The sequence below is a fragment of the Phodopus roborovskii genome, unplaced genomic scaffold (assembly GCF_943737965.1).
Source record: "Phodopus roborovskii unplaced genomic scaffold, PHOROB, whole genome shotgun sequence".
Lineage (NCBI taxonomy): Eukaryota > Metazoa > Chordata > Mammalia > Rodentia > Cricetidae > Phodopus > Phodopus roborovskii.
The window spans coordinates 13,728,513-13,754,931 of NW_026126461.1; the positions used below are offsets into that span (position 1 = coordinate 13,728,513).

General features: G+C 41.7%; 1 protein-coding gene across 3 annotated transcripts in view; it reads left to right on the forward strand.

Annotated features, from left to right (window-relative positions):
• Positions 1-26,419, forward strand: part of Fer (FER tyrosine kinase) — a 216,124-nt gene that overhangs the window by 125,947 nt on the left and 63,758 nt on the right. For all 3 annotated transcript variants that reach the window (XM_051190878.1, XM_051190880.1, XM_051190879.1), the window contains 3 exons: positions 20,916-20,972; positions 23,208-23,323; positions 24,509-24,603. In XM_051190878.1, the coding sequence (XP_051046835.1) occupies positions 20,916-20,972; positions 23,208-23,323; positions 24,509-24,603 (268 nt within the window). The remainder of the gene's footprint in view (positions 1-20,915; positions 20,973-23,207; positions 23,324-24,508; positions 24,604-26,419) is intronic.

Genomic DNA, 26,419 nt, shown 5'->3' on the forward strand with positions numbered 1-26,419 from the left:
AACAGATTGCATGTGGTAAAGATGGAAGAAAAAATTCAGAGCACTGTACAGAGAAACTATAATTTTGTTTTCACTGAAACTCCAGTGGGGACTATCTGTATTGATAAAAAGCAGAACACTGACAGACAATGTCAGTTAGTATTTGTATCATGTCTTATAGGTCATATATAAACCATGAGCCTCTTTGATCTGGGGTCTTACTGCCAGGGATATGTTAATTGGTGGTCTCAAATAGGTAGAATTTTCAAATGCTTCCTAGTGTTGTTTTCTCCTTTTAAATAAATCCTTTGAAATCATCTAGTCACGCTAGTTGGAAACCATGAGAATCATTTCTTTTTCCTGGGCGCCTGCGGTGTTTGGTGTATGTGTGGGAGCTGTATACTTAAGTGTGCAGTTTACACATCATGTCCCACAGGGGGAGGTCTGAAGAGGGTGTAGGGAGCCTTCCTGCTTTGAAACAGAGCCTCTCCATAACCCTAGGACATTCACAGTGAACAGAAGTCTCCCAGATCCTCCAGTTTTCCCTGAGAGACAGACTTTTGGATCTCGACTTCCAGAATTGTGAGTTAACCGATATACGTAGACCACCACCCTTTGGTCATTTGTGGCAATGGCAGTCGATGCAGTTAGAAGTGGCACGTAGTTATTATTTTATGGAAAGGGTTTGTCTTTGTCTTGGTGGCAATAGGAAGTTTTGAAAGGTCTTATTCTTGGAAGAAAGGATCAAATTTGTATTTTATAAAGGTAATTGTGACTCATTATGGAAGCTAGTTAGTGTATTGATGGACAAGTGATAGACTAGCTAGTGAATTGATGGACAAGTGATAGACTAGTTAGTGTATCGATGGACAAGTGATGGACTAGTTAGTGTATCGATGGACAAGTGATATAGATTGAAATGACAATAAGATGTAAAAGATGAGTATGGGATTTAGATAATGATGGGATGTTACTGAGATAAATTAACAACACATATTTGTGAACCCTTAGCTTAGTAACTTGTGAAGGCCTTGGCAGTTACAACCGGTACTTACGTTTCAGCTTCTACCTCAGGCCTGTGGACTGGGGAACTTTGGAAGTGGGGCTGAGCTAGCTCAATGGGCACTGTGGGTGGTCCTGATGCCCCCTTAATGTTAAAGGGCCCTCTATACAGACTATCCTCTGTGGAAAGGAAAATAAAACTCTCCAAGCCTGTGAGACCTCTTCATTCCCCAGGCCCTGTGATTTAGACAGCAGGCTTTACCCTGGGAAGACAAGCTGGGGAGAGAAACCACATTTGTCAGGGAGGACACTGTAGCTCCATCAAGTGTAAACGATGGCCTCTGTGAACGTTACTCATCTTGCAGTATCCTAATGATCAAAGTCAGTGAAGCAGAAATACCTATTATTTGGCTTTCTGGAGAAGCCGATGTTCCAAAATTGACTTTCACAGACTCACCAGAATTTAGAAGAAAGATATTTAAAATAGTATTCTGCATGAAGATTATAGGCGGCTTTTATTTTTCATTTTGAGAGTTGTATGTTTGCCGTAGTCATTCAAAGGTGGTTTTAGAAAAGAAAGTATAGAAGCTTACATGTTTAAAAATTAGAAATTTGAACCCTGTGTTTGATGTGTTATATTTTTGACTGATCAAGAAAGCCAAATGTCACTTCCTGGTTGAAATGCCCCTTGTCCTGTATAGCGCACACTTTGAGCGCACTCTAGCACCCTGCCTGACGTCACACCTCCTCACCTCCTGCAAGGGATTCCCAGTGCTCACTACCTTACTCAAAACGGTGACAGTCCTGCCTCATCGACTCTGTCGACCTAAGCCAGGACATGCGTAGGGCAGATGTCATCTGCTGCCACATCCACTTGTTTACCACTGCTGCTTCTGTGTCCTAGTGTGTCCAGTGATGGCTAGGATGGTGCATTGCTGGTCCCTTTGTATTGTTCAGCATTTACTATTCAGTAGTATTTTCTGAATGAGGTCATCGGGTTGACGATGAGATGATAATGTGTGCAGAGCCAAGAGTGTTGTTAGAGGGAGTTGAGCTTTACAGTGCACATTTCTGAGTAAGGAACTATTAATCTCAACCGCGATGACGCCTGTGATGGAGATGTGTTCTTAAGCTGCAGCATAGCATCATCTTACACCATTGCTGTGCTCGCGGCAGTCCCGGCGGTCCCGGTGTCACTTCACCATCCGTCTCCTTAAAGTGTCCCTCAGCGCTTGCCGTAGCCCCAGTTAAAACCCAGTTGACTTTTAATTGAGTTTTGACTGAAATGTGGGCAGTTGATTCACACAATTCCAGGCATGAAATGTAAGTAAAGTGACGATGTCTTCCGACATGGCAGCCATCTCAGCATCTCCTTGAGCACAGCAGGTAGAGTAGTCTTTTAGAGCCATCTGGGGCTCCCAAGTTTAGAGCAGAGGAGACACCGGACTTCTCCATCTGCAGCCTGTCAGTAAATTGTGACTTTAGACATTTCAGGATTTTAATAGCAGGATCAAGGTCACAGAGGAACAGGAGACAAATGGTAGTATGAAAATCCATTTTCACCTGCCAAAATGCATCCTTCTAAAAACAGTATAATTTTGACATAGCTTGAAGAGCTTACTCTAGGCAAGCTGACACATACAGACACAGATACAGGCATGCACACACATGCACACGCATGCACACACAGAGACATACAGACACAGACACACACAGAGACACACAGACATACACACAAATACATAGACACGCACGCACGCACGCACGCACGCACGCACGCACGCACTGCACACACGCCCTTCACGCCCTGCCTCCCCGATGATCTCTCTGTTCTGTCATCTCTCCTGTCTCCTTACCGTTCATTCCTCTCCCCATTTCTTTCTCCTTTTCCTCCTCCCTTCTTTCATGTCTCATTGCTGTGATCAATGAGCACATATAGTACAAGCATATAATCTAGGTACTTAAACTTAAAAAGAAAAAAAATTCTCATAAGCTAACAGTCCAACCAGAACGTCTGTATTCTTTGCCTGCCTTACTTTCGGGATATGTTTCTTCAGGTGAAGGATCCCTAAAGGACTTCCGTCACCCTTTATCCTACCTTAGTTCTTTCTTAATCTTCTTTGTGGAGAGTTAAAGTTAGCAGAGGCAGAAATGGAGAGGACATGGGAAGGGGAATCGAAGGTGTGCTCACTAGATTATAGAAACGATTCAGCTGTTGAAATTGGTAACAACTAGGAAAATAGAAGTATAAAAACGAGACAAAATTCCCCACTGTAACTAGGCAGTGGTGTGTACAATTGCAAATGTGCTTGGCTTTAAGATTTAAAAATGACGACAGTGGAGAATTGACTGGGAACTGTAAATGTTTTTATCTTTCATTACACTTAAAACATACAAATGTGAACCGGGCATTGGTGGTGCATGCCTTTAATCCCAGCACTTGGGAGGCAGAGGCAGGTGGATCTCTGTGAGTTTGAGGCCAGCCTGGTCTTCAGAGTGAGTTCCCAGGATACCAGAACTACACAGAGAAACTCTGTCTTAAAAAAAAAAAAAAAAAAAAAGAAAGAAAGAAAGAAAGAAAGAAAAAGAAAAGAAAAGAAAACAAAAAACAAAATAAAAAACATACAAATGTGATACATTAGTGTTAACCTGAGAGACTCTGGGGAAACTGCAATGAAGAATGTTCCAGAAATCAGGTGGAAGGGGAAGGAATAGCTCTCAGTTAATACTGAAAGCCATTCAGTAATGCAATGATGGAGACACTGCTTCTACTATAACATTAGAAATCCATTAGAATCCCACATACATATATAATAAACAAGAACTAAAGTTTAATCAGTGTAAGCCCTTGGACATAGAGACAAGATTTTCCAGTTAAGAAACATATAGAAAAATTTAAAAGATATTAGCAATTTTGATCACTTAATTATACACTCAATGCACTAAATGTTGAAAGGGAAAAAGTCCAAGACAATATGATAACCACAAATAGGGAATTCTTCTCCTGCTAGAAATAGCTCATATAAAATGAACCTAAACTTGCTAAAAAACTCAGCTCTTAAATGGAAACTCACAATTTGGTAGCTCACAAGGAAAGGACAGGGTTGATTATAAAACATAGTTCCCCAGTCGGTGTTACTATGGCAATGCAGCTACAAACGTCTCTTACTATTTTGACAGTGCTGGCTACTGAACCCAGGCTGTGTGCACGCCAGGCACACTAGTCCCCCACAAACAGCCCTACCTCCCGTTTGCATATTTATGCCCTTCTGAGACAAGGGTTTTCCTGTTGCTCTTGCTGGCTGTGAACTCCTTGGCTCAGGCAATCCTCCTTGACCCAGGCAATCCTCCTTGACCCAGCCTTCACCTTTGCTCCAGTTAGCTCATCAGCATGCTTCCATAGAGTTCATTTTAAAACAGAGTTTCAGAAAAATTGGAAAATCAGAAGAATTGTATTGATAAATAAAGTGCTTGAGAAGGAAATTTTGAATATACTTATGTTTTGTTTCATATTCATCATAAGGATCACATGTAGATTGAACATGAGGAGACAAGAACTCTAAGATGAAAGATTTTAATATGGTATCACAAGTATTTACTGTTTGGTTTGGAGATCATTTGTATTTCATTTACTCATGCTTGCACTAGTCATTTGTAAATATTCACACTGTCCCTGTAATTAGTATAAGGTCAAGGGACATCCCATATGTTTTGAATTCTGATTGTGCTTTGTTTTTCCTTAGTTTAAGTAAATTGTTGAATAATTCATCAGGTGATTTGGATCAAACTATAGATTCAATGCATTTTTTCATAGACATAAAAAAACAAGCAAGTTGCTTAACAGTAGCATTTTTGTTTTTGTTTAGTTTTTTGTTTTTGCAAGACAGGGTTTCTCTGTATTGTTTTGGAGTCTGTCCTGGAACTCGCTCTTGTAGAAAAAGCTGGACTTGAACTCACAGAGATCTGCCTGCCTCTGCCTCCTAAGTGCTGGGACTAAAGGCCTGCACCACCAACACCCGGCTTGCTTAACAGTAGCTTAATAGTGAAAGTAAAAAGTAAAAATTTTCCATTGAGATAAAATATTAACAAAACTGAAGTTAAGCCAATATTGAGGGCTGCATTCTATAGGAATTATACCACTTAGGTTAGATTATAAGGGAAAGCATGGTCTCATTCACTTGTGTAAGTCTAATGGTTTTCATTGTATTTTTTGTGCCTTTCGTAATGAATCTTTGAAAGAATGGGATTGATAATTAATAAGTGTCAAAAACTAGACTTAAAATTTAATAAAAGGCCCTGTGAATAATATCTTACATTACCTGGGCATGGTGGGATGTGCCTTTATTCCCAGAATTCAGGAGGCAGAGACAGGGCGATCTCTGTGAGTTCAAGCTCAGCCTGGTCTGCCCAGTGAGTTCCAGCACAGCAGAACTACATAGAGAACCCTGCCTCAAAGAATTCCTATTTCAGCTTAGAGGACTGCTATAGGAGTTTGTAATAGTGTTGACAGATACACGCAGATGTGTGTGCACGCCTGTATTTCACTTTGCACTAGCCACTTCATACAGGTCAGAGAAACACACGTGTCAGAATAAAGGTATTTGTATAAAGAGGACAGATGAAGACATTAAAGGAAATGGTTGAGGAAACTTGAAAGCATTTACTACTACATGCATATTTTAGATGTATTTACAGGAATTACATTTTGGAGGCTTGAAAAAGATAAGTAATAGTCCCAAGAGACTGACATGCACAGTGCTTCTCCCGAAGGCCAGAACACGAGAGAGCAAACGAAGAGGCCGGTTGTCTCCTCACTTAGAGAGCTGAGTATTCCTTATTTGCATCTTGAAAATGAAGCTTAATTGAAATCTTTCTACAGAAATTCTCTACTGGAGTAAATTGCTGATGTGAAGTACGACTCTATACTAACATCTGTCTATATGACATTGTGTATAACATCTTACTCATATGTTAACATTTGGCATATAGATGATAAAATGTTATAATAATCAATTTTTAATATTAAAATATCCATATAACTTATGTTGCAAAATAGTAAAGCTTTGTTGAGAATTACATTATGTATGTATTTAAAACTGCCTATGAGTTAAATACTTTGAATTTATGTACATGAACACAATAGTTTGTACATATATTATTCAGATATACATCTATATAATAGTGTCCTTATTTGTAATGGGAAAGAGAGAGTTAGAAAGTAACTAGTACAACAGGGTGTAGGAGAAATTGGTGATGTGGGGTTTAAATGCCAACATTAACTGGTCTTGTCTTGTGTGTGTGTGTGTGTGTGTGTGTGTGTGTGTTTCATCGGGCTTCTACTTGGTAAACATTCTGTGCCCTCTTCCCATGATTCCTCCCAGATTTGCTTTACTAGACTTAAATGTTACTTTCTAATTCTATGAATCCAATCTTTTAGCTTTGTATTTGAGTGAATATAATATTTTTAGTTATTTTAATGTAACAGCCCTCAAGCTTATCAAAGTTGCCATGACAAGATTTCATTTTCTTTATGGGTGATTCATATTCTATAATCAATAATTCTGCCTATATCAAACACATTTTTATTCATTCATTGTTTGATGAACACTAGATTGATTTTATATCTTGTCTATTACAAGTAGTGCTAAGACTAACACAGGCGCGTGTGTGCGTGCGTGCGTGCGTGCGTGCGTGTGTGTGTGTGTGTATGTGTGTATGTGTGTGTTTTGAACATGCTGTTTCTTTTTCCTTAAATGTTTGTTTAGCTTTTAATTTTCAGGAACACAAGCAGTGCAGAAAGGGCACATTTCTGTGGGTGTTGGCATGTGTGACAGCTTCGTTTGTTATGTATATCTGCAAATACATTTGCCAGAAGAAAGGGCCCATAGCCCTTGATATTGTTAGCAATTGCCAAATTGTTTCCCAGTGTGCGAGAGCCAGTTCATACATACTCCTGACTACCAGGGCATCATGCTTTTATATCTCCATGATACTAGAGAGGTTGAATACGTATGTATATATGCCTTTATGGATCATGTATATGCTGAGTCACACTGGGGTCTGTCTTGGCGGGGCTAAGACACAAGGAGAATTCTTGGAAAGGTAGGCAGGCCGCCACCAGAGTCTCAATGCTGACGAAGGAGTAACAACATGCTGGGCATTACCAGGTAAGCCGCAGCCTCGTGGCAATGCATAGATTGATAGGAATGGGTTAATGATTAAGACAGAGCTACCCAATATGAAGTCCTAGCCATCAGCCAACAGTTTTATAATTAATATAGCGTCTATGTATTTATTTGAGGCTCCAGGGCTGTGAGGCCAGCTGGGAGAGAGAGCTCCAGCAACAAATGACACCTTTGAAGATGTCATGATAAAATCCATTTCGTTATATGCTGACTTATAAGATTAAATAAAATAAATACCAACAGTTAGGCTTTGCTTCCCTGTCTGATATTTCATGTAAGAACTCAGATAGGGCACTGCTAATAGATGCCTCCAGTGTCTATGCTGTCACCAGGCATCGTTTTGTTCTGTCTTTTGAAACAGGGTAAAACAGTGTAGACCAGGCTGGCCCATACTCCACACCCTCCTGGACCTGCCTTCTGAGTACTGGGATCACATGTGTGTACTGCTGTCCCTGACCTCCTAGGATGCTTTACTGAACAGCCCTCAGTGCTAATCTCAAAGCAGTCAGATCTTCTTATGAAATAACCCAACCCTAGGGCACTCTGTGAACAGATACTGCGGGCAGCTTGGTCCCCAGTCTGCCATCTCACTTTCTACTCCACATGTGCAGAATAAATGTTTGTCACTGCTTACCGTGACGACAGCTATCATCACAAGACTACAGGTTGGCTCTAAGAATGATTTGCAAGCTAAATTAGTAAGAGTACCAGTCGCACCAATGGGTCATAAGCTCTGAATTAATGCGGGGATGAAGTGTAGAGTGCAGTTGCAGAACCAGTAAGTTTTTATGAAATTTGTGTATCATAGCAGAGATGGTACCCTGTGGCTCCAACCGAGTGTCAAGTTTTAGGCTAATTCCGAAACCCGCAGCTAATTCAGTTTTAGGGGGGACTTGCCTTTCCTCCCCCATCTTTTTATTTTGATGTTTTTCTTGTTTTATTTTCCAAAGTGAAACTTTTTGTAACCCCGTGGATTTTATTGTTATACCATGGTTCTGGTGAGACTTCCCCAAAGTTTGAGACCTGTGTGGTACTCTCTGCACGTCAGTGCTGCGTGTAACATGTAACCTGGCTGAGGCTGCTGCAGACGTGTTGTCGTCAGACCGGAGCTGTTCTCCAAGTTACCTTCTTACATGTCCGTTTTTAAACTGTTCATTCCAAATGTGCCACGTTAATAATGTAAAAGCATACTCCTGTCGGCAAAGTTGATGTCAGACTCAGGAAAAGTTGTTTGCATGTTTGACAGTTGTTTAGATCTTAAATCTTTTATGTATGAATTCATAAGCTCATTCATTCTGGAACATAGCAATGCAGCATTTTTATCAAAACAACATCTGCTGGCCCTCACAGTTACCACGGTGGCATCATGATTTCTTTTTATAAGTCTCTGCCATTCAGTGCTTTTTAAAACTGTGCTGTATCAGTAGTTGCTTCTGTAGTAAAACTTGGAGTATCAGTTCTTGGCATCAAATAACCATATCTTTTGAAATTGTCTTCTAGATGAATTTTAAGTGGTTAGGAGGGAAGAGAGGGAGGAGAGGAGGGGAGAGGACGAGGGAGAGGGAGGAGGGGAAAGGGACAAGGTGGGGGGGGGGAGAAGAACTTACCTTAAAAATAGAGTTACATTTGCAGGAAGTGCATGTTCCACCCTTTATCCCCGGCACTGTTTGGTGAAGTCTTATGCTGTCAGGGTCACTGAAGCAGACATGCCTCTTCCCTCAGTGAGTGCTAGTGTGTCAGTGGCGCCTGACAGGTAAATTGATTATTATAGTCTAGGCAAACAGAACTACCGTAGTGCTATGGAGGTGTGAGTGAGCACATCATGCCTGTGGGAACTGCAAATGTAAAACATAGTCATTCAAACTCAGGAAAGATGAGGAAAAATTAATTTTTTAGGCGACTGTGAAGTAACTTCATACGACTGTCTAAATAAGCTTCTAGTCCAGTGGAGGCTCTGGAGGCAGAGGGTAGAGGGCAGGCGCATTGTTCGTGGACTTGTAGCATCCAAAGCTGTGAGAATCAAGTTTCTGTCCTCAGTTGTATTGTGTAACACAAGCAGACCAGCAGCACAGTGATGCGTGTGCTGTTTATTGTAAGTCACTAGGCACTTGTGGACAGGAACATTTAACTGAAATGGGCTGGGCCATTTGATGTTACTATTGGGAGTGCACTGAGATTTCAGGGCCAATAAAGGTTGGTTCCTCAACTTGGTTTTCAAAATGATGTTACACGTATTTTACAATCCAAAAATTGTTTTGGAAGACACAATTGTCATGGAATATCATTGCTTGTTTGCTTATTAGTTTTGGAAATTCCTAATTCAGAACATTTTCTTAAGAATTATTTAGACCACTTTAATGAAAATATTGGCTATGTCACTTAGGATTGTCAAGGGAATACATAAAAGACATGAGATTTCTACCCTTTATAGTCTGTCTTGCTTAGGATTGTCAAGGAAACACACATAGGACATAATGGGATTTCCATACTTTAGAGTCTGTATTCACAAAGATCATGTTACTTATTTCTCATCCCCTTCCAATTCAGTAATATTTCATAGGAAAAGAAAACAATATTAATATGAAGAAAACTTTAATTCTTTTAATTTGAGTATAAATATAAATAGACTTTATTTTGTTGACCAGCCATGGAAGAGAAAGACAATTGGCTTTAAATTCATTGTACTTGTCCATTATTTTCTTCTTTATATAAATATTTCTGACCATGCTGGATGGTGGTGGTGCACGCCTTTAGTTCCAGCACTCAGGAGGCAAAGGCAGAGGCCAGTGGATCTCTGTGAGTTCAAGACCAGCCTAGTCTATGAGAGCTAGTGCCAGGACAGGTTCCAAAGCTACACGGGGAAACCCTGTCTCAACCCCCACCCCCCAAATTCCTTGGTCTTATCTGAAGAAGCTGATAGAAATCTTCAAATGCTGATGTAAGTCCCAAGTCAGTGTTTTCATTCCTTCTGACCTTTCCTTACCGAATGGGAAGGATGTTTGTTGAAGGTTAGGGACTGTCTAGGCTCACTGTACTCTTTCTCACAAAGTCCTCTGGGCTCAGGGAGCATTTCAATGGCAGCCCAGTGCAGTGTGACTGTTCAGCACCAGGATATAGGCTGGTTTGGGAATGTGCTTCCCAACAGGAGGTCACAATACCAGGTGCTTAGAGTGCTGAAGCCACCACATGGCCCTCACATATTTTAAAAGATTACGAAATGGTATTGGTAAAGAAAATTGGATTTATTTATAATTTGTCCAAAGCGGGTAGAGAAGGACCCCTAATTTATTTCTACCTTTTCTGTCCCAGTGTTACAGAAGAGATGAAACAGGCGTGAAGAACTACACAAATGTTAATTTAACTTGTGAGAACTATGTAACATTTCCTCCTGGCAGCTAAGTTCTTCCTTAAGCTAACACCAGGGCATTAGCCTTTTCTTCTCCCAGCCTGAGAGTCTATTGGAAATTTTGATGTTGTTGGCCCATGTTTCTCCAATCTGATAGCAGAGAGGAGGGTCAAGGTGCACCTCCTTTGAACAACTCCTCTTTTCCAGGGCTGTTACAGATAGGGCAGTAGTTGGTATCCTTTTCCTGCCTATCTTCAAAGTAATACAAGTTATACTCAGCAGAGTTCCACATTAGTTAAGATTCTGGAGCCCAGATAGAAGGGAAGGGATTGATTGTTGAGCTAGGACTGTCTCCAAGATAAGAAATTATATTTGTTATGGTCAATGATATCTATTCTGTTTAAATTAAGCTGCACCCATATCTTCCTCAGAACTACCAATGGTCCTTCATGTGGGCTCCACGTGAGGGGATGGATGTGGACCAAGGCCATTCGAGTAGGCTCATATCACAATAGCGAGGATTTCAGTCCTGGATACTGGGGCACAGTGCACAGGCTGCATGTAGGTACATGTCCAAAGTCCACCATGTAGGGAGGATACACATGCCGAGTGCCAAACTGGAACCAGAGAGGGAGCCTCCCTTCTACCTGAAAAGCAAGGCATCTCTCTGCCATCTTTCCACGTGGTTTCATGTATATCAACTGGAGGCTTCTTGCAGTGTTTTAATGTGTTGGCCCTAAGAGCTTTAGTTAAGAAAAAGTGAGCCATTCTAAAGTTAAGACGAATGAAAAAGACTACGAGTTGTCACATTTCCTGTGCTGATAGGAATAGACATTTTAGTAAGGAAATTGGAGTAGTCATTGTTTAAAAATAAGAACAATTAAAAGTCTAGAAGGATGGATAAAACTAAGTCACACAAATCCAAGAAATATCCTATGTCAGTCTTCCCTAATAAGAACCGTGTAGGAGGAAAGAATTTGGAGATGGTTCAGAACTCATTTGTAGATCATGGAAGAAGCACTCTGTTGTGCAAAGCTTCTCACGTGGTTCCCGAGCAGCAGCTTGCTGTGTGCACATCAGGAGGGATTCCCCTGTTAGGCAGCCCTGCTAACTTTAATGACAAAGCGGATCCAACTCTGAGTAATCCCTGCACTATAAGAATGTGCTGTGGCTGAGACTCTGAGTGGAACAAGTGTGCTAGGCAGGCAGTGAAGCGGTCGGTGACTGCAAACCCCGCACAAAAGAATCTCAAGGGCAGCAACCGTTCCTCCTAAGAATTAGACCAACTCTGCGTGCGTGCGTGCGTGCGTGCGTGCGTGCGTGTCCAGGCAGGGTCTCTCTGTGGCTTTGGAGCCTGTCCTGGAACTCGCTCTTGTAGACCAGGCTTGTCTTGAATTCACAGAGATCTGCCTGCCTCTGCCTCCTGAGTGCTGGGATTAAAGGTGTGCGCCACCAACACCCGGCTGAATTATACTGCTAAGCCATATCACTTCAAAATAAAATCTCTAGAACGCCATGTTGTTGATACGTTTGCACATTTTCATTTACTTTTTGAAAATGTAAGTCTGTATTTAGACTTTCTTCACCTCCACCACATCCTTCTACCATCTCACCATCATTCTACACTCGATGATCGTTAGCACACATTATACCAAGGCGTGATTTATGAAAACTTCAAAGTCATAGTCAGAGATAGCTACATTCTTAAGGTGGACTTGCATTGTGTTGACTTTTGCTTATAAATAGGTTATTCAATTATATTCCTAAATTTTCCTGTATTTAAGGCTGGGTAATGATCAAAATGAGGATGGAAATGTTGCCTGAAAGTAACTCTTTACCTCTATAAAAGTGGAGCCCTGTCATCTGAACAGTCAGTGTTTGGGAAGATGCATTCGGGTAGATGGAATTCATTCCTCAGGGTGGGGAGGGCTCAGCTCCTGGGGAATTGGATCTGAATGGAGTGAGGAAGTGACTTCCCACTGTCTTATTTAGATATTTGCACTCTGTGAAATATGACCCTCCAGCTCATAAGCACACCTTAAAGTAAAACCTCGGGAGAAACACCCCCCATCCAGTGAGATTGGCAGCAGTTGATTGGCATAAGAAATAATGGCCCTCAGCACCTTGTGGCTGCCCCCCCAAGAAGCACCATGAGTCGGCGGTGGCTGGCGAGGGATGCTGTTTATTTGCCACTCCAGTCACTTTATTTAAATGGCCACTTTGTGAGACAAAATGAATTCTGTGATTTAGGTTTTAACTTTCTAAGCTGTAATTTGCTTTATTTCGAGTTATTTTTATAGCTTATTATACCCACTATTATACCTGTTCGTATGGCGTGGTATAATGAGAACATAATGTTTTCACAAGAATAGAGAATGGTACAGTAATGGCTTGATTCTGTTGTTGCTTGATTCTGTTTAAATATCTTGTATTTGATAGAGGAGTTGGCAGTGTTGTTGTGGGGGGTAAAAGAATAGTTATGGTGCATTACCTAATGAAAATAAAGGGGTCTTTCCTGATTACTGTCATGCTGAGTGGCCCTAGGGACAGTATGGCTTTTCCTCTCAGGCTGTAGATTCTGTCAAGGCCACAGAGAGCTGACTCAATTCTGCTGGACACATAGAGCATTTTTATTACAACTTGAAAGTTTTATTGTGGTTTTTTTTTTTTTTTTTTTTTTTTTTGCTACAAAGTCTGAATGTGCAAAATGTGAAACTTTGAATTGAATTTCATCTGGTTAACCCAGTGAATGAGGAAGAAATTGTAACGTTACATTGTACACATTTGAAGCAAAATTTATGAACCATTAGAAGGAAAACCCTGAAACTCCAACTGAGGAATCCATTTTGCTCAGTTCCTTAACAATCTTTAGGAGTCATACTCACCATTTACAACAGATTACACTTGGGGGAAGTAGAGGGATTTGTTAGACAGATAAGGGTTCAAGCCTTGTTTGCCTACACCCTTAGAGTGTAACAGTCCATCCGTCATAACTGTAGAGGCGTACTTTCTATGTGTGAACTGCATGGCATCATGTGATGTTGTCATGGATCAGGAAGCTCTACTGGATTGTTCTACAGAGCTAAGCACATTCCCTCTATGATAGCCAAGCACGGTAAGGACTCCCCATGGGTTACGGGGTACCGAAGCCTGAGTCTGCACATTTTCAGGGATCATGCTGGCCCCTCACTGTGAAGCGCCACATGAGACGTCTGGACAGACATTATGCCGTCACTTGTGAACATTTCAGTAGTTCAGTGCTCAGTGTGATAAGTGTCATCAGCGTGACTGCACATTTAACTGGGAATGGTGAAGCTGAACTGCTGTATCCCCTTTTGTGACACAGTTACTGTGGAACTAAACCGAGAGCAAGCATGCAGGATAGCTCAGCAGGTAAAGGGGCTTGCCCAGTGAGCCATGCGACACGTAAAGGTAAAAGGAGAAAACCAGCTCCGCAAAGTGGTACATGCGCACGCACACACTCACTAACACACTCACTCATACTCACACACACATATACACACTCACACTCACACACATATATACACACTCTCACACACATACACACAGTCGCGCACACACTCACACTCACTCACACACACTCACACACTAATAATAACAACAATAATAGATAATGATAATGATAAAATAATAAAACTCTCTGAAATTGTAGAGGGGCAGAACACCACGAATGTCTTGTTGTCCCAGTGAGCCTTCTGGCTATCTCTAGTGTGTGCTGCATTTGTGGGGTCTCTGCTACGAAAGTAATTAACTGAAACACAGGAAGAGCATAGGGGGATGTGGTTGAGGTTTGTTTTTGCTCACATCCTTCCCTGTCTCCTCCTCACAGGGCCCTTTTATTCGTGTAGCAGCTATAGTGCACAGCTGTTTTGCTGTGCATTGCGCCATTGACTTCTAAGCTTGCTGGTTGTAGGAAGAAAGAATCTTGACTGGGGTTCTCTTGTAGATAAAGCATCGCTTACCCGTGCCTCCTTTTCAGACTTTGTGCTACAGTTTTCGGACTTGATTTACCACATTTGATGTTGTGTCAACTCTTTGGTTTGCTGGGTGTCTCTTACCACATCTGAGGCCTTTCAGCAAGCTTTGTGTCTTTCACTACTCTCTCAGCTCGCCCTCCCCCTCCCCCTCCCCTCCCCCCCCCCTCTTTAGAGGTTCAGTGAGGAATGCTGGCTCTCACTATTGGAGCCCCACAGCTCCTGATGCCCTTCACTGAAACCCAGCCATTCCTCTTTGTCGTTCAGTTGGGGGAATTCTGTTTATTTGTCCTCAAATTCAGTGATGCTATCCTCAATTGTCTTCAATTTTCTGTTGAACCGATTTAGCGCATTATAAAAGTTTGTATAATCTTATCTTTTTGTGATAATGTAGGTTCTGTTTGTTTCCTTTCAAATATCTTCTGTTTCTGTTGTTAAGATAGTCTATACAGCCTCAGTCGCTTCCATGGTCTTGTTTTTAATGACTGCATTTTTGTGGTCCCTGTGAACCCCGGTCAGATAATCCCAGTGTCTGGTAATAGACAGTATTGCTGCCAGGTCTCTATTCTCCTGGGCTTTGATTTTCTTGATCTATTGTGTTAGGGGATTCTGAGTCCTCTGAAGAGATCTTTCTGTTTATAAAACAGCCGTGGTAGGGCTGGAGAGATGGCTCAGCACTTAAGAGCACTGACTGCCCTTCCAGAGGATCTGCGTTCAATTTCCAGCGCCCACATGGCAGCTCACAGCTGTCTATAATTCCATTTTCATATAATTCCATTTTCAAGAGACTCAACACCTGTGGCAAAATACCAGTGGCCATAAATTAAAAATAAATAAAAATTTAAAAACCTTGTTTAGTTTTAACATCACCTTCTGGCCTTCTTGAGCGGCCTTTGGCTTTACTGACAGTTAAGTTCTGAGGATTTGTGGTCGTATCGTGTTTAGCTGATTTCCGGGAACCACCTGGCTTCCAGTTTGTTCCTTATGGTGCTGCCTCAGGGCTTGGGGTTGCCCTTGGCTGGGTGCCAGGGGGCCCTCCCTGTGAAGAAGGACTGGGCCTGGGCCTGGTTTGGCAGGCACAGAGCCCCCTGAGCTATTGTGGTTCTCTAGTGGCTCTGTTGTGTCTAGCTCACAATGGGAGTCTCAGGTCCTTGGAGACAAAGCCTTCCCAGGCTGGGCTGCATTTCATAGTAGTATTTCCTTGCCAGGGCAGCTTGCTGCTTAGACCAGCTGATTTTATGCCAACGTGACACGGGCTAGACTCATCTGAGAGGCGGGAACCCCAATCAAGAACATGCCTCGGTAAGACTGGTCTTAGACAACCCTGTAGGGCATTGCCTTAATTAGAGATTGGCCATCCCTGGGCAGGTGGTCCTGGGTTCTTTAAGAAAGCAGACTGAGCAAGTCACGAGGAACAAGCCAGTGAGCAGCGCCCTCCATGGCCTCTGCATCAGCTCCTGTCCCAGGCTCCTGCCCTACCTGAGTTCCTTGGATGATGAACAGTGTGAGACTTTGGTCCTTGACTTGCTTTTGATGGTGGTGTTTCCCTAGGGTAACTCTAAGACACCGTTCCTTGTTCCTTGGTGAAGAGGGTTCCAGGCTGTGGAGGCAGAGGCTTTGGGGGCTTTGGTTGCTTGCTGGGTTGTGCACGCTCCCTTTTTAGTTCCAGCTCTTCTTACTCTTTGTAGGGTTAGTGATGTCGGACCAGGCCGTCTCTCTTCCGGGTAGGCTGTCCTGCTCTGCTGCAAGTAGCATTTTCATGTTTTGCTCTAGGCTGCGTTGATGAGGTTAGCTTACTTAACTGATTTCTAATTAACTGCAGCGTCCTTAAAGTTTTTTTTTTTTTTTTTTTTTTTTTTTTTTTTTAAGAAAAGACTGAGAAATTCTTAAGTGAAGTAAGAAGAATTGATTTCATTTCTTGCCTTTAAATTTGAGGGGGAAACCATATTTTCTTAATTAATTACTGTTTTTCCTAAAAGTTTGTTTTATAAAGATTCATCACATCCAAAATTTAGTTTTAATTTTTGACTATAAATAATGAGCATATTGAATTTAACCTAGGAAATTTCACTTTGTTAGCAGCTTTTCAGTATCCTATATATTGAAATAATTCATTGTTGAAAATTATATTGTCAGGCCAGACACGGTAACACCCACCTTTAATCCCTGCCCTTGTGAAGCAGAGGTGGGTGGATCTTGAGTTTATAGGCAGCCTGGTCTTCATAGTCAGTTCTAGGCCAGACTGCACAGTGAAACTCCGTCTGAAAAAATAAACAGCCAGGCGGTGGTGTCGTGCACCCTCATTCCCTGCAGTCAGTAGGCAGAGGCAGGCGCATCCCTTTGAGTCGGAGGCCAGCCTGTCTACATAGTGAATTTCCAGGACTACACAGAGCAACCCTGTCTTGAAAAACAAGCAAATTAACTAAATAATTTTGGGACGGGAGAGAGGCCGGGGGGGGGGGGGGGAGAGCAGCTGCCTTTGGATGGTCTGTGTTAGTGAGACAGTTTCTAGCATAATTTGCATGTTTGGTCTTCACACACTCTCAAATTTGAAGCTGTTATCCGGCACATTCAGGTGGATTTTAAGATATTAAGAGCCGTTTTATTTAGGAGTCTCTAAGTAAAAATGTCTGAATGGAAACAATAAAGACAGTCTCTCTTTAGAGCACTCTGAAACTATATGCCTTTTTAAAAAAGAGTTGCCTTGATCATGGTATTTCCTCACAGCCATAAAAAGTAAGTAACTAGGACTTGAATTAATAGCTAACTGTCCAGTTACTTATATTATTTTTAGTTATATTTTATTTATACTCATTTTACTTTTAATTGTCCATGTGTGCTTCTCTATATTAAGCCATTATTACATATTAATATAGAATTAAGTCATTATATAATATATAATAAATGTTAAATTTATTAAGTTTACATAATATATATGTAATTAATAGCTGGCATTTGGATCCTTGTCTGAGTCCACTTATGGAAGAATCCAAAGTAAAGACAGAGTGTGTCTCCTTCACACCCTTCACACAGTTGACAGAACTGTATTCAATTGTCTTAGTCTCTCAGAGGAGGGGGAGGGGCGCATCTGAGCTGACCCTTCCATTCACCTCTTGCTCACAATGAGTTGTACAAGTAAATACTGGTTACTACCAGACCACTAGAAGGGACATTGTAAATTCATATCTTTCAAGTTAGAATTACTGACGTACATAATTTCTAGTTCCCAAGTGTTCCACAATAAATATATTCCTGGACACTTGCATTAACCCTGCCACAGATACTCATCATTATCAGTCATGTTGAGTGTGTAGTTACCTTCTGTTGAGAGATGAGAAAAATTAGTCGTTTCTGAAACATTAAATACACAGCAATAGAAAAATTAAGGAAGTCAGTTTAGGAACACGTTATTTAATTCTTGAGTGTCTGATAGAAACCTTTCCTTCCAACTCTTGGTTGTAAAAGTGTGATGATTACAATGCAGAGAACCCGGAAGAGTCACTCTTACATTGTCCTTTCTTAAGCCCACTCAAAATATGACTCACTGATTTTTTTACATTTAATTTATTATTTTACATGTCGATCCCAGTTCCCCCTCCCTCTCTCCCTCCCTTCCTCCCTCCCTCTCATCCTCTCTGCCCTCTCACATGCACCCTAACCACCCTCCCCTCCCAAGTGTTGGCAAACGTGGTAGAGGGCATGCTCAATTCCAGCACTCAGGATGCAAAGGCATACGGATCTCTGATTCACTGATTTATTTTCATGTAATACTGAAACATTTGCCATTAAAGTAATAATCACAACCCCTGCTTATTGTCAGCCATGTGTCACGAGGTGGCCATTTATTTGTTCAGCCCCACAGTTGGAGATTAACCATGGTTATGTTCTCTCAGGGTTTGGCTAAATGGAAACTCCCATTGTCTGAATTTTGATCATATATTATGCATAATATATCCACACACCAAAAGATACACTTAATGTTTACTATATATCCTTCCAAAATGTTCTGAATGCTTGATATTTGAAAACTATAAGGAGAAATGTTGAACAATCCCCAGAAAACCCATGTTGTCTTCAAAGGTGTGGTACACTGTTGTGTGGTAGACACAGGAGATGCAGACTTTGTGTCTCTGGTACTAGAATCCATTGATAAACGCTCACTGTAATAAGCCTTGTAACATTGGAACAGTTTAGCTTACATTTGCGTAGTTGGTAAGGTAGAGTGTTACTCTGTATTGTAGTGATCTTTTTTTTTTTTTTTTTTTTTTTTTTTTTTTTCTAAAATCCTACTGTCGTTGTTGAGAATCGCAGGGCTCAGAAATGGTTTGTGAAACAAGAGGATGGAGAGTCCCCTTGCTGTTTTATAGAGGAGAGTAGTACCCTTAGTGCAGGAATGTCCCGGCACTGGAGGTCCAGGCAGCGATGGAATGCAGCATAGTCAGAAGAGAGAAAGCACTCTGAGAGTAGACAAGGTTTCCCTGATGCTTCTGGGAGCTGCAGGGAGTTGACTGTCTTCACTGTGAGCGGAGACAGAGCTGGCCACGCACTGAGTCTCCTGTTTCCACACAGCTCTCTATTGCTTTGCAGCCTTTAAGGGTTATTACTGATCTCTGTTGTGCTTTGTACTGCTTTCCCTAGCATTGGGTTTTCTTTTCGCTTCGTCTTTAAGGTGAATGGATATCTTAGTCATTGGCATGAGCACTCTGTTGTTTCGAAATATGCCTATGGTATATTACAAACTTCCCTTCAAACGGTGTTTTAACTATACCCCACAATTTCTGATAAATTTCCATATTTTTTGGTTAAGTTTTACCTAATTTTCCATGACCTTAAAAAATAAATGTATGGATGTAGATGTGTGTTGTTTAGTTTCTGAGTGTATTGGGAAATTATTTCTAAGCTTTAGTTGCTAGAGACGCCTTATGTCTCAGTTACAGTCCTGTTGCTGTGAGGAGGCAACATGACCAAGGCAGCTTATAAAGTAAACCATTTAACTGGGGGCTTGCTTACAGTGTCAGATGGCTCACCCGTGATCATCATGGTGGGACCCTGCAGCAGGTGGATAGGATGTGTGCTGGGGCAGTAGCTGAGAGCTCACGTCTCATCTGCAAGATGGGGCAGAGGGGCAGAGGGGCAAGCCTGGGCCTAGCACTGAGACTGCCCCTCAGTGACACACGCTACAGAAGCTGTACAGGTCAGAGTTATGGGGGACTCACTGACCACAGGGGCAGTAACAGAGCTATGCTCACCGACAGCATGAGGCACTCAGGACACAGTCCTCAGGCTTTTCCTCTCCAAGGCTCACTGAGGCATGGCTTTGCCAGCCGCCAGCTGTGTTCCTTGCGTTCCAACGCTGCCTGTTGGTTCCCTCCCATGGCCTCTTCATATTGCCTCTTAATCTCCATTGCTTTAGCTTAACATTCACATGGAGTTATTATGTAAGCTGCACTTTGGGTAACCTGTCTGTCAAGGTGATGGGTGAATGTCACATGGTGTTTCTAAAGGTGAAGGACTTCATGTCACTGTTGAAGGACATCTTAAAGCCACTTACAGTTTTACTCCAATGTATTTGATTACCTATTATGACTCATACTATAGGTCATGATTATGTTTCTGTCTAATGGAGAAATTGTACTATAAAGTAAAAAACCAAAATGATTAAAATATTGAAGTCGGCTTCTGCCTCTTGTCCCCCACTTGTCTCCATTTTCCATTTCCTTTCTTTCCACTCCAACCTACTCCTCACTTTCTTTTTCTTCCTTCTTTTAAAATGGACCTATTTACCATTCTGGCATTATGGTTCTGTGTGATTCTGCAGCTACATGTTTTTGCATACTCCCTTCACGGTAGTTGGTTCCAGAGCTCAGACAGGGTGACACCATTTTACGGTGCTTGTTAAATCCCTGGTCTTGCATGTCCTTGATGCGTGTGGCTTTGTTAGCCCATAGGAAGGGCTGGGAAAGATAGACTATGTATGGGCAGTGTTACAGAAGGCTGTAAGTCCTAATGTTTGCATGTGTAGAAGTAACTCTTAGGAGTGTGGTTCATGGAAGAGAATGCCTTTGAACATAAATGAGAATTGGAAAATTTTCACACTAACGAGAAACTGTGTGATGTATTATAACCCGACATTTTACAAAGCCAGTAGCGTAGGCATGGCTTTGTGGTAGGTGCAAAGCCCACCCCGTGTGTTACTTATAGGTTGGTCCAGCATCGTTTGGAAGCTGCAGTTTCTGAGTTGTGTTGCATTGTTGATTTTTAACATCTCAGATCTATTTTGTATCATGCTGAAGTTACAGCCTCTTAGCGTGCTGTGCTCTTGACTGCATTAACTTCCTCAAAGGCATTTACAGTAACTGTATTCTTGCATGGATCAACAATTTGTCTTTTTCTGTCTTTTTGCTTTAGGATAAGAAATGGATTCTCAATCATGAAGATGTTTCATTGGGAGCATTACTGGGCAAGGTATGCAATCAGCAAATAAGAAACATTTATATTTGCCAGGAGCACCTCATATTGCTGTGCAAAGAGTTTTTAATACATGCACCACGGCATGGGGTGGAGATAGCCTGATAATCATAGAAAGGCTTATGATGATTCTTATCTTTGAAAACAGTGTATATTTTTCCTGGAAGGCCAAAGCCATGATGCTTTTATTAAAGCCAAAAACTATTGAATGAAGGAAAGAAGCCTTGAGGTAGTGAAAGTGTGCGCGGCGTCACTGTGTTCCCAGTTATTCCATGACTTGGGAAGGCAAGGTGTTGCTTTTCAGAACAGCAGGAAAGTTCGTAAGACTACATTATCGTAATGTAGATATAATGTGGGCGCGGGCCGGGGACATGGGGTAGGGACAGAGGCGCTTGCCACCAAACCGGCCACCTGAGTTCAGTACCAGGAGCCTACAAGGTATAAGGAGAGAGCCGGCTACTGAGCATGTGCCTCCCCCCCCCCCCAGGAGAGATGGGGCCGGGGAAGTAATATAAGTTCATTGGGGGCAAGATATGTTTCATTTCAAGTACCTGCTTTGTAACTGGCTCCGTTAGTGGTGGCAAAGGACAAGTCTCACAGAGTGAAGTCGTTTGGCCTGCATTCTAGTTGGATGTTTCCTCTAAGTCCTAGTCCCTATGAAAATGCATCATTTCTAACAGCAAAGGCGGGCTAGTCTACACTTGACAGATCTGCCAATCATCATTATTCGAGTTCTAGTGAAGTTTGTTCAGTGACTTAATTGTGGACGTTTCTGAGTAAAATTTGACTTGGATTTAGCTTCATGATGCACCATGAAAAATAAGGTAAAATTCAGATATCCATATTAGGATGCTTGTTAGTCAGCATTGCCCTTCTTATAGGAACAGGCAGACCTCACTACTGGTCATCTTAGGGTTAAAACTTGCCAGAAACACTGCTGAGCCCTGTGGACAGCTATAGCCATCAGTGAGGATTAGGCAGAGCGAGTAGCCAGGGCAGAGCTCACCTGCGGAAGTTCTGTGGAACAAGCAAAGGGAGCCATAGGAAGGCAAGTCAACAAGATGGCAGGCATGCACATTACATAGGGCCTGATGACCTCCTGACACCTTTAACTGATCGCGAAGGGAATGTGGAGCTGGTGGTAATTGCACTTTGCGAGGGTGGCTCTGGGCCTTAGGAGGGAAGTTCAGAGCAATGCCAGGACAGGGCTGCAGCCAGGAGGTAACACGTTGTAGGGATTGAGAGAAACGGATATACAAGCCAGCTCCACGTGTAGCAGGGTTCTGGAAACACAATTGAAGGTGTGTAATATATCAACTTTATCTATTAGATTTTTACAAGACAGCGAGGAAAGCCAGTTGAGTAACAAGTGCTGAGGTTAAACAGGATGAAGAAGAGGGGCCTAGATAAAGAACTGAGCCTGGTCATTCCGGCACCAAGAGGCTCGGGGAAGCAAAAGCAGTCCTCAAAGGAAGTTAAAAAAACGAACCAATTAGGAAGGCAGAGAACCAGGACCTTCCATTATGCCTTAGAAACTAAGAGGAGAAAGTAAGACGGAGGGAGCCTGCCCCCTGTGGAAAGAGCCGAAGGACAGTCTCAAAGCTGGCAAGTTTAAGGACGGAGGGGAGAGTTTACCGCCAGTAATAAGAACCTAAGAGAACCCTGAAAAACTAGCTCTTTGAGAAATGTTAGTCATGTTGATCTTTCCTGTAGTGTGGCTTCCTTCTCTTCCTAAATGCATTGACTGTAAGGCATCTATACCAACAAGATGCTAGAGCTAAGAGCAAGGTTAGCGTGTCCGTGCCTGTTCACCATTGGTGACACTGACACTTGAGGAAACCCCCTTTGCACCCGGATCCACACCTGTTTCTACAGCACACGTGATTGTTAGGGTCCATGCCAGCTGTCCCCTCTCAGGCTCTGCTTTATCTTTAACCATGGTGATCTTTAATGTAACAAAATACAGTGCTCAAAGGATAAAGTAGCTGGAAGAAAACCTCCTGTTCAAGGCAGGGTTGACGTTGGGTTCCCCTTCTGTTGAAGCCAAGCATTAATAAAGGCAGTTTGCTGTAGCGAAGACTAACCTGTGGGACTGTGGAGGAGGTGCCCATACTCGCTACAACCCAGTCTGCAGTCAACAGCAGTGCTTTGGTTAACTCGGAGTGCTTTGTTTTATACTTTCCAGTTTTTAGCTGTCAGCCATGCCAACCATGCTTGTATTATTCTTTCCAGGGGAATTTTGGTGAGGTGTACAAGGGCACACTAAAGGATAAAACTGCTGTCGCTGTTAAAACGTGCAAGGAAGATCTTCCACAGGAATTAAAAATAAAGTTTCTACAGGAAGCCAAGTGAGTTCTTTGAAACAATATAAAATGTGTGTTTATAATTCATTGCATTTACCACAAGGTAAGTTTCAGAACATCTCCTAAGCTTTGATTTGCTGAAGTAGAAGTCAGTACCTTTGGAACTTTCTGGAGTGACCATTTTCATGGTGTGGGAACAGTTTCTGGCTTGAGCTAGCCTGGAGCGCAGTTAAGCAGGCTTGCTAGCAATGGGACATCAGCAGCGTAACTACTCTCTAAGTCCTTAAAAATACCACAACAATTTTTATTTTACCTCACATACATGTTCATATGTAGTGCTGTAGTTATATTTGCAATAAAACATTAAATACATATCCTGTTTATACCTTTTATTATATTTACATGTCTATGATATACATATTTATATACGTAAGTATATATTCTTGAAAGCTGACTGAATTTCTATTAGAAATTTTGCTATGTCGTTGACAGTATTTTCTTTATCTCTGGCGTTTTTTCCTAATTTTCATTCATAAATCATTGTTTTAAACATAAGGTTTTTTTTTTTTTTAAGAATTTGTCCTTCTGTATCAGTGTATGCACACAATATGTTTCTTATTTTTCTATTCTTTTCATTTTCATAGGGAAGAATGTGGAAATTTCCCCATAGGATAAAAAAAAGCATCTAAGGGATTTATTCTAGTTTTAGCCCATGCTTGAAGCTCTGCTAAGGATTGTTTCTTAACATGTCACCTCTACTGAAATATTATTTATCCAAAGTAACTCCACACCGCCTCGGCCTCAGTCCATGTGGAAGCTCTTATTTGGCCACAGCTTTGGTCAGCCCAGTTCTTTAAAATCTTGTTCCTGCATCTGGAACGTCCTGTGATGTCTGTAGCATTTGCCAGGGGGACTGATTTGAGGATGGCTAGATGTTTTGAAGCGAATTCCATGTGGCATTCCTAATTAATCTGTTATTAAACATCAGTGTGGGCACAAATTTTTAAATGAATTATTTAGGACAATCAACTCATCTGTACTTGGGCTATGCTGTCCATATTTATCAATAACTGTTGATTTGCATCTCATCAGAATTTCAAGTCATACGGATATTTTAAAAATTGAGTTCTGATTAAAATTTATTATAATTGCACATATTGGTTTATGTATCAGAAATTAAATCATTGTTTTATTTAACTGATAACCTTATGTACTTTTTTTCTCATCTAGAATTCTCAAGCAATATGATCACCCCAATATTGTGAAACTTATAGGCGTGTGCACACAGAGACAGCCTGTCTACATCATTATGGAACTAGTCCCAGGTAATGCTATTGCTATTTGAGAGTTTTACTTGAATGACATCTTAATATCATGTTTTATTTTTACATTCAGTCTCTGATATTTCATTGTAATGTTTCCAAGGAGTTTTGCATAACATTTTTGTGATAACAAAGCCTGCATATATACTCAATATTTTTTTCTGTTTTCCAGAAAGCGTCAGGCAACATTTCTTGAGACAGACTTGTTAGCGGGTAGTTAGCATGTAGCGATTGCGTGTGGAGAGTGCTCACCATAGTGAGCATTAGTGTGACTTGACGGCACTGCAAGTGACACCCTATACTGCATCTGTGTGTGTCATTTCACAGTCCACCTCCACACATTCTGTTTCTGGCTAAATTGTCATGGTGCTTTGCGGTCCCTTGTGGATTAAGTGCTGCTTTGGCCAGGCTAATGCGAGGGTGAGCTGTCTGGAAATGCTCCTGGCACACTCCTGATGGGAGATGTCATTCTGTATATGTTTCTCATACTGGTTTAATGAATGAAGCACTGTTGGCCAATAGGAAAACAAGATAGGAGGGACTAGGAGACAAGGAGGAGAGAGGAAGTAGTAAGAAGGGTTCAACATGGAGAGTCTGGAGAGACTAGAACCACCAGCTACCTCTCACTGGTAAGACCACGTGGAAATACATAGAAAGGGGTTAACAATTAAATAGAGCTAGCCGATAAGAAACTAGTAAATGGCCAACAAAATTCTGTCATATACAGAGTCTCTGTGTTAATTGGGGCTGGCGCGGTGGCGAGACCAGACCAGCGGTGGCGGGCGGAAAAAAAACCAAACCGTACCCCTTACACACTCCTGCTTCTAGTTCGCCAACAACTTGTAGCAACAAACATGGACGACCTTAAACGGACACAGTGTGTTTAAGGTTTTTCTTGTCATCTTTCTTCCAGTTGTGGACAAGTAGAGAGAAGAGCTTTGATCTTGATGCCATCTACAGTGCTTCATAACTGATAGGATTGCTTTTCCCTTTTAGTGCCTGCCTCTGGTGTTTTAAGAGAAGAAATTGAAAGGAACATAAACATTATTTGTAACTGTAACTTAAATCCCTAGAGTAAACCTAGTGCTGTAGATTCCCTGGTAAACATGGCCTAGAATGCTCTTGCTGTCTCGGGTTAGAGTTCCGAATTACCACACTACTTTGCTTGCTACTGAAGTACTCTAGCTGTTAACCTAACTGCAGCACACATGGATTATTACTAACTTTATCAAAATGGCACTGTCTTGTGTTGGGTGAACTCTATGCTCATCTGTACACAAACGAGCACAGTCTAAACACTTAGGAACAGTTGAATTGCATTAGTTATTATGAGAATAGGATGTTTATGCATAAAAACATGCTGACATTTGTGTGGGTGCAGATGAAGCCCTTGGTTAGTAAGAAATATTACCAGGACGACTTGGGAGCCAGACGAAACTTGAAGAAAGGTAATAGTCGTTCACTTGTGTGCAAGGTTCAGATAGCAAACATAAGCTGAATACACCCAAAGACAGCTGTGTACACGAGCCAGGCACTTCACAGCAATGCGGTGACAAGTCTGTCTGCTGCTTTGTACCTATTATGAAAGTAGACACCTGCTAGTCGGTGGGCCGGCGCTCGGTGGGCCGGTGGTCTCTCTGTGCCATGGTATGGCTCTTTTCTTGACTCTGTTCATGTAACTTGTGGTGATGTTACTATTTCAAAATCACATCTACCTATCTCTTGGCATGACTGTAAAGCATTCCCCTTTGTGAAATTTACGTGGTTTATTTGGTCAGTGTTTTAGTTTGCTTTCTTGTTTCCTTTTTGTCAAGCACTT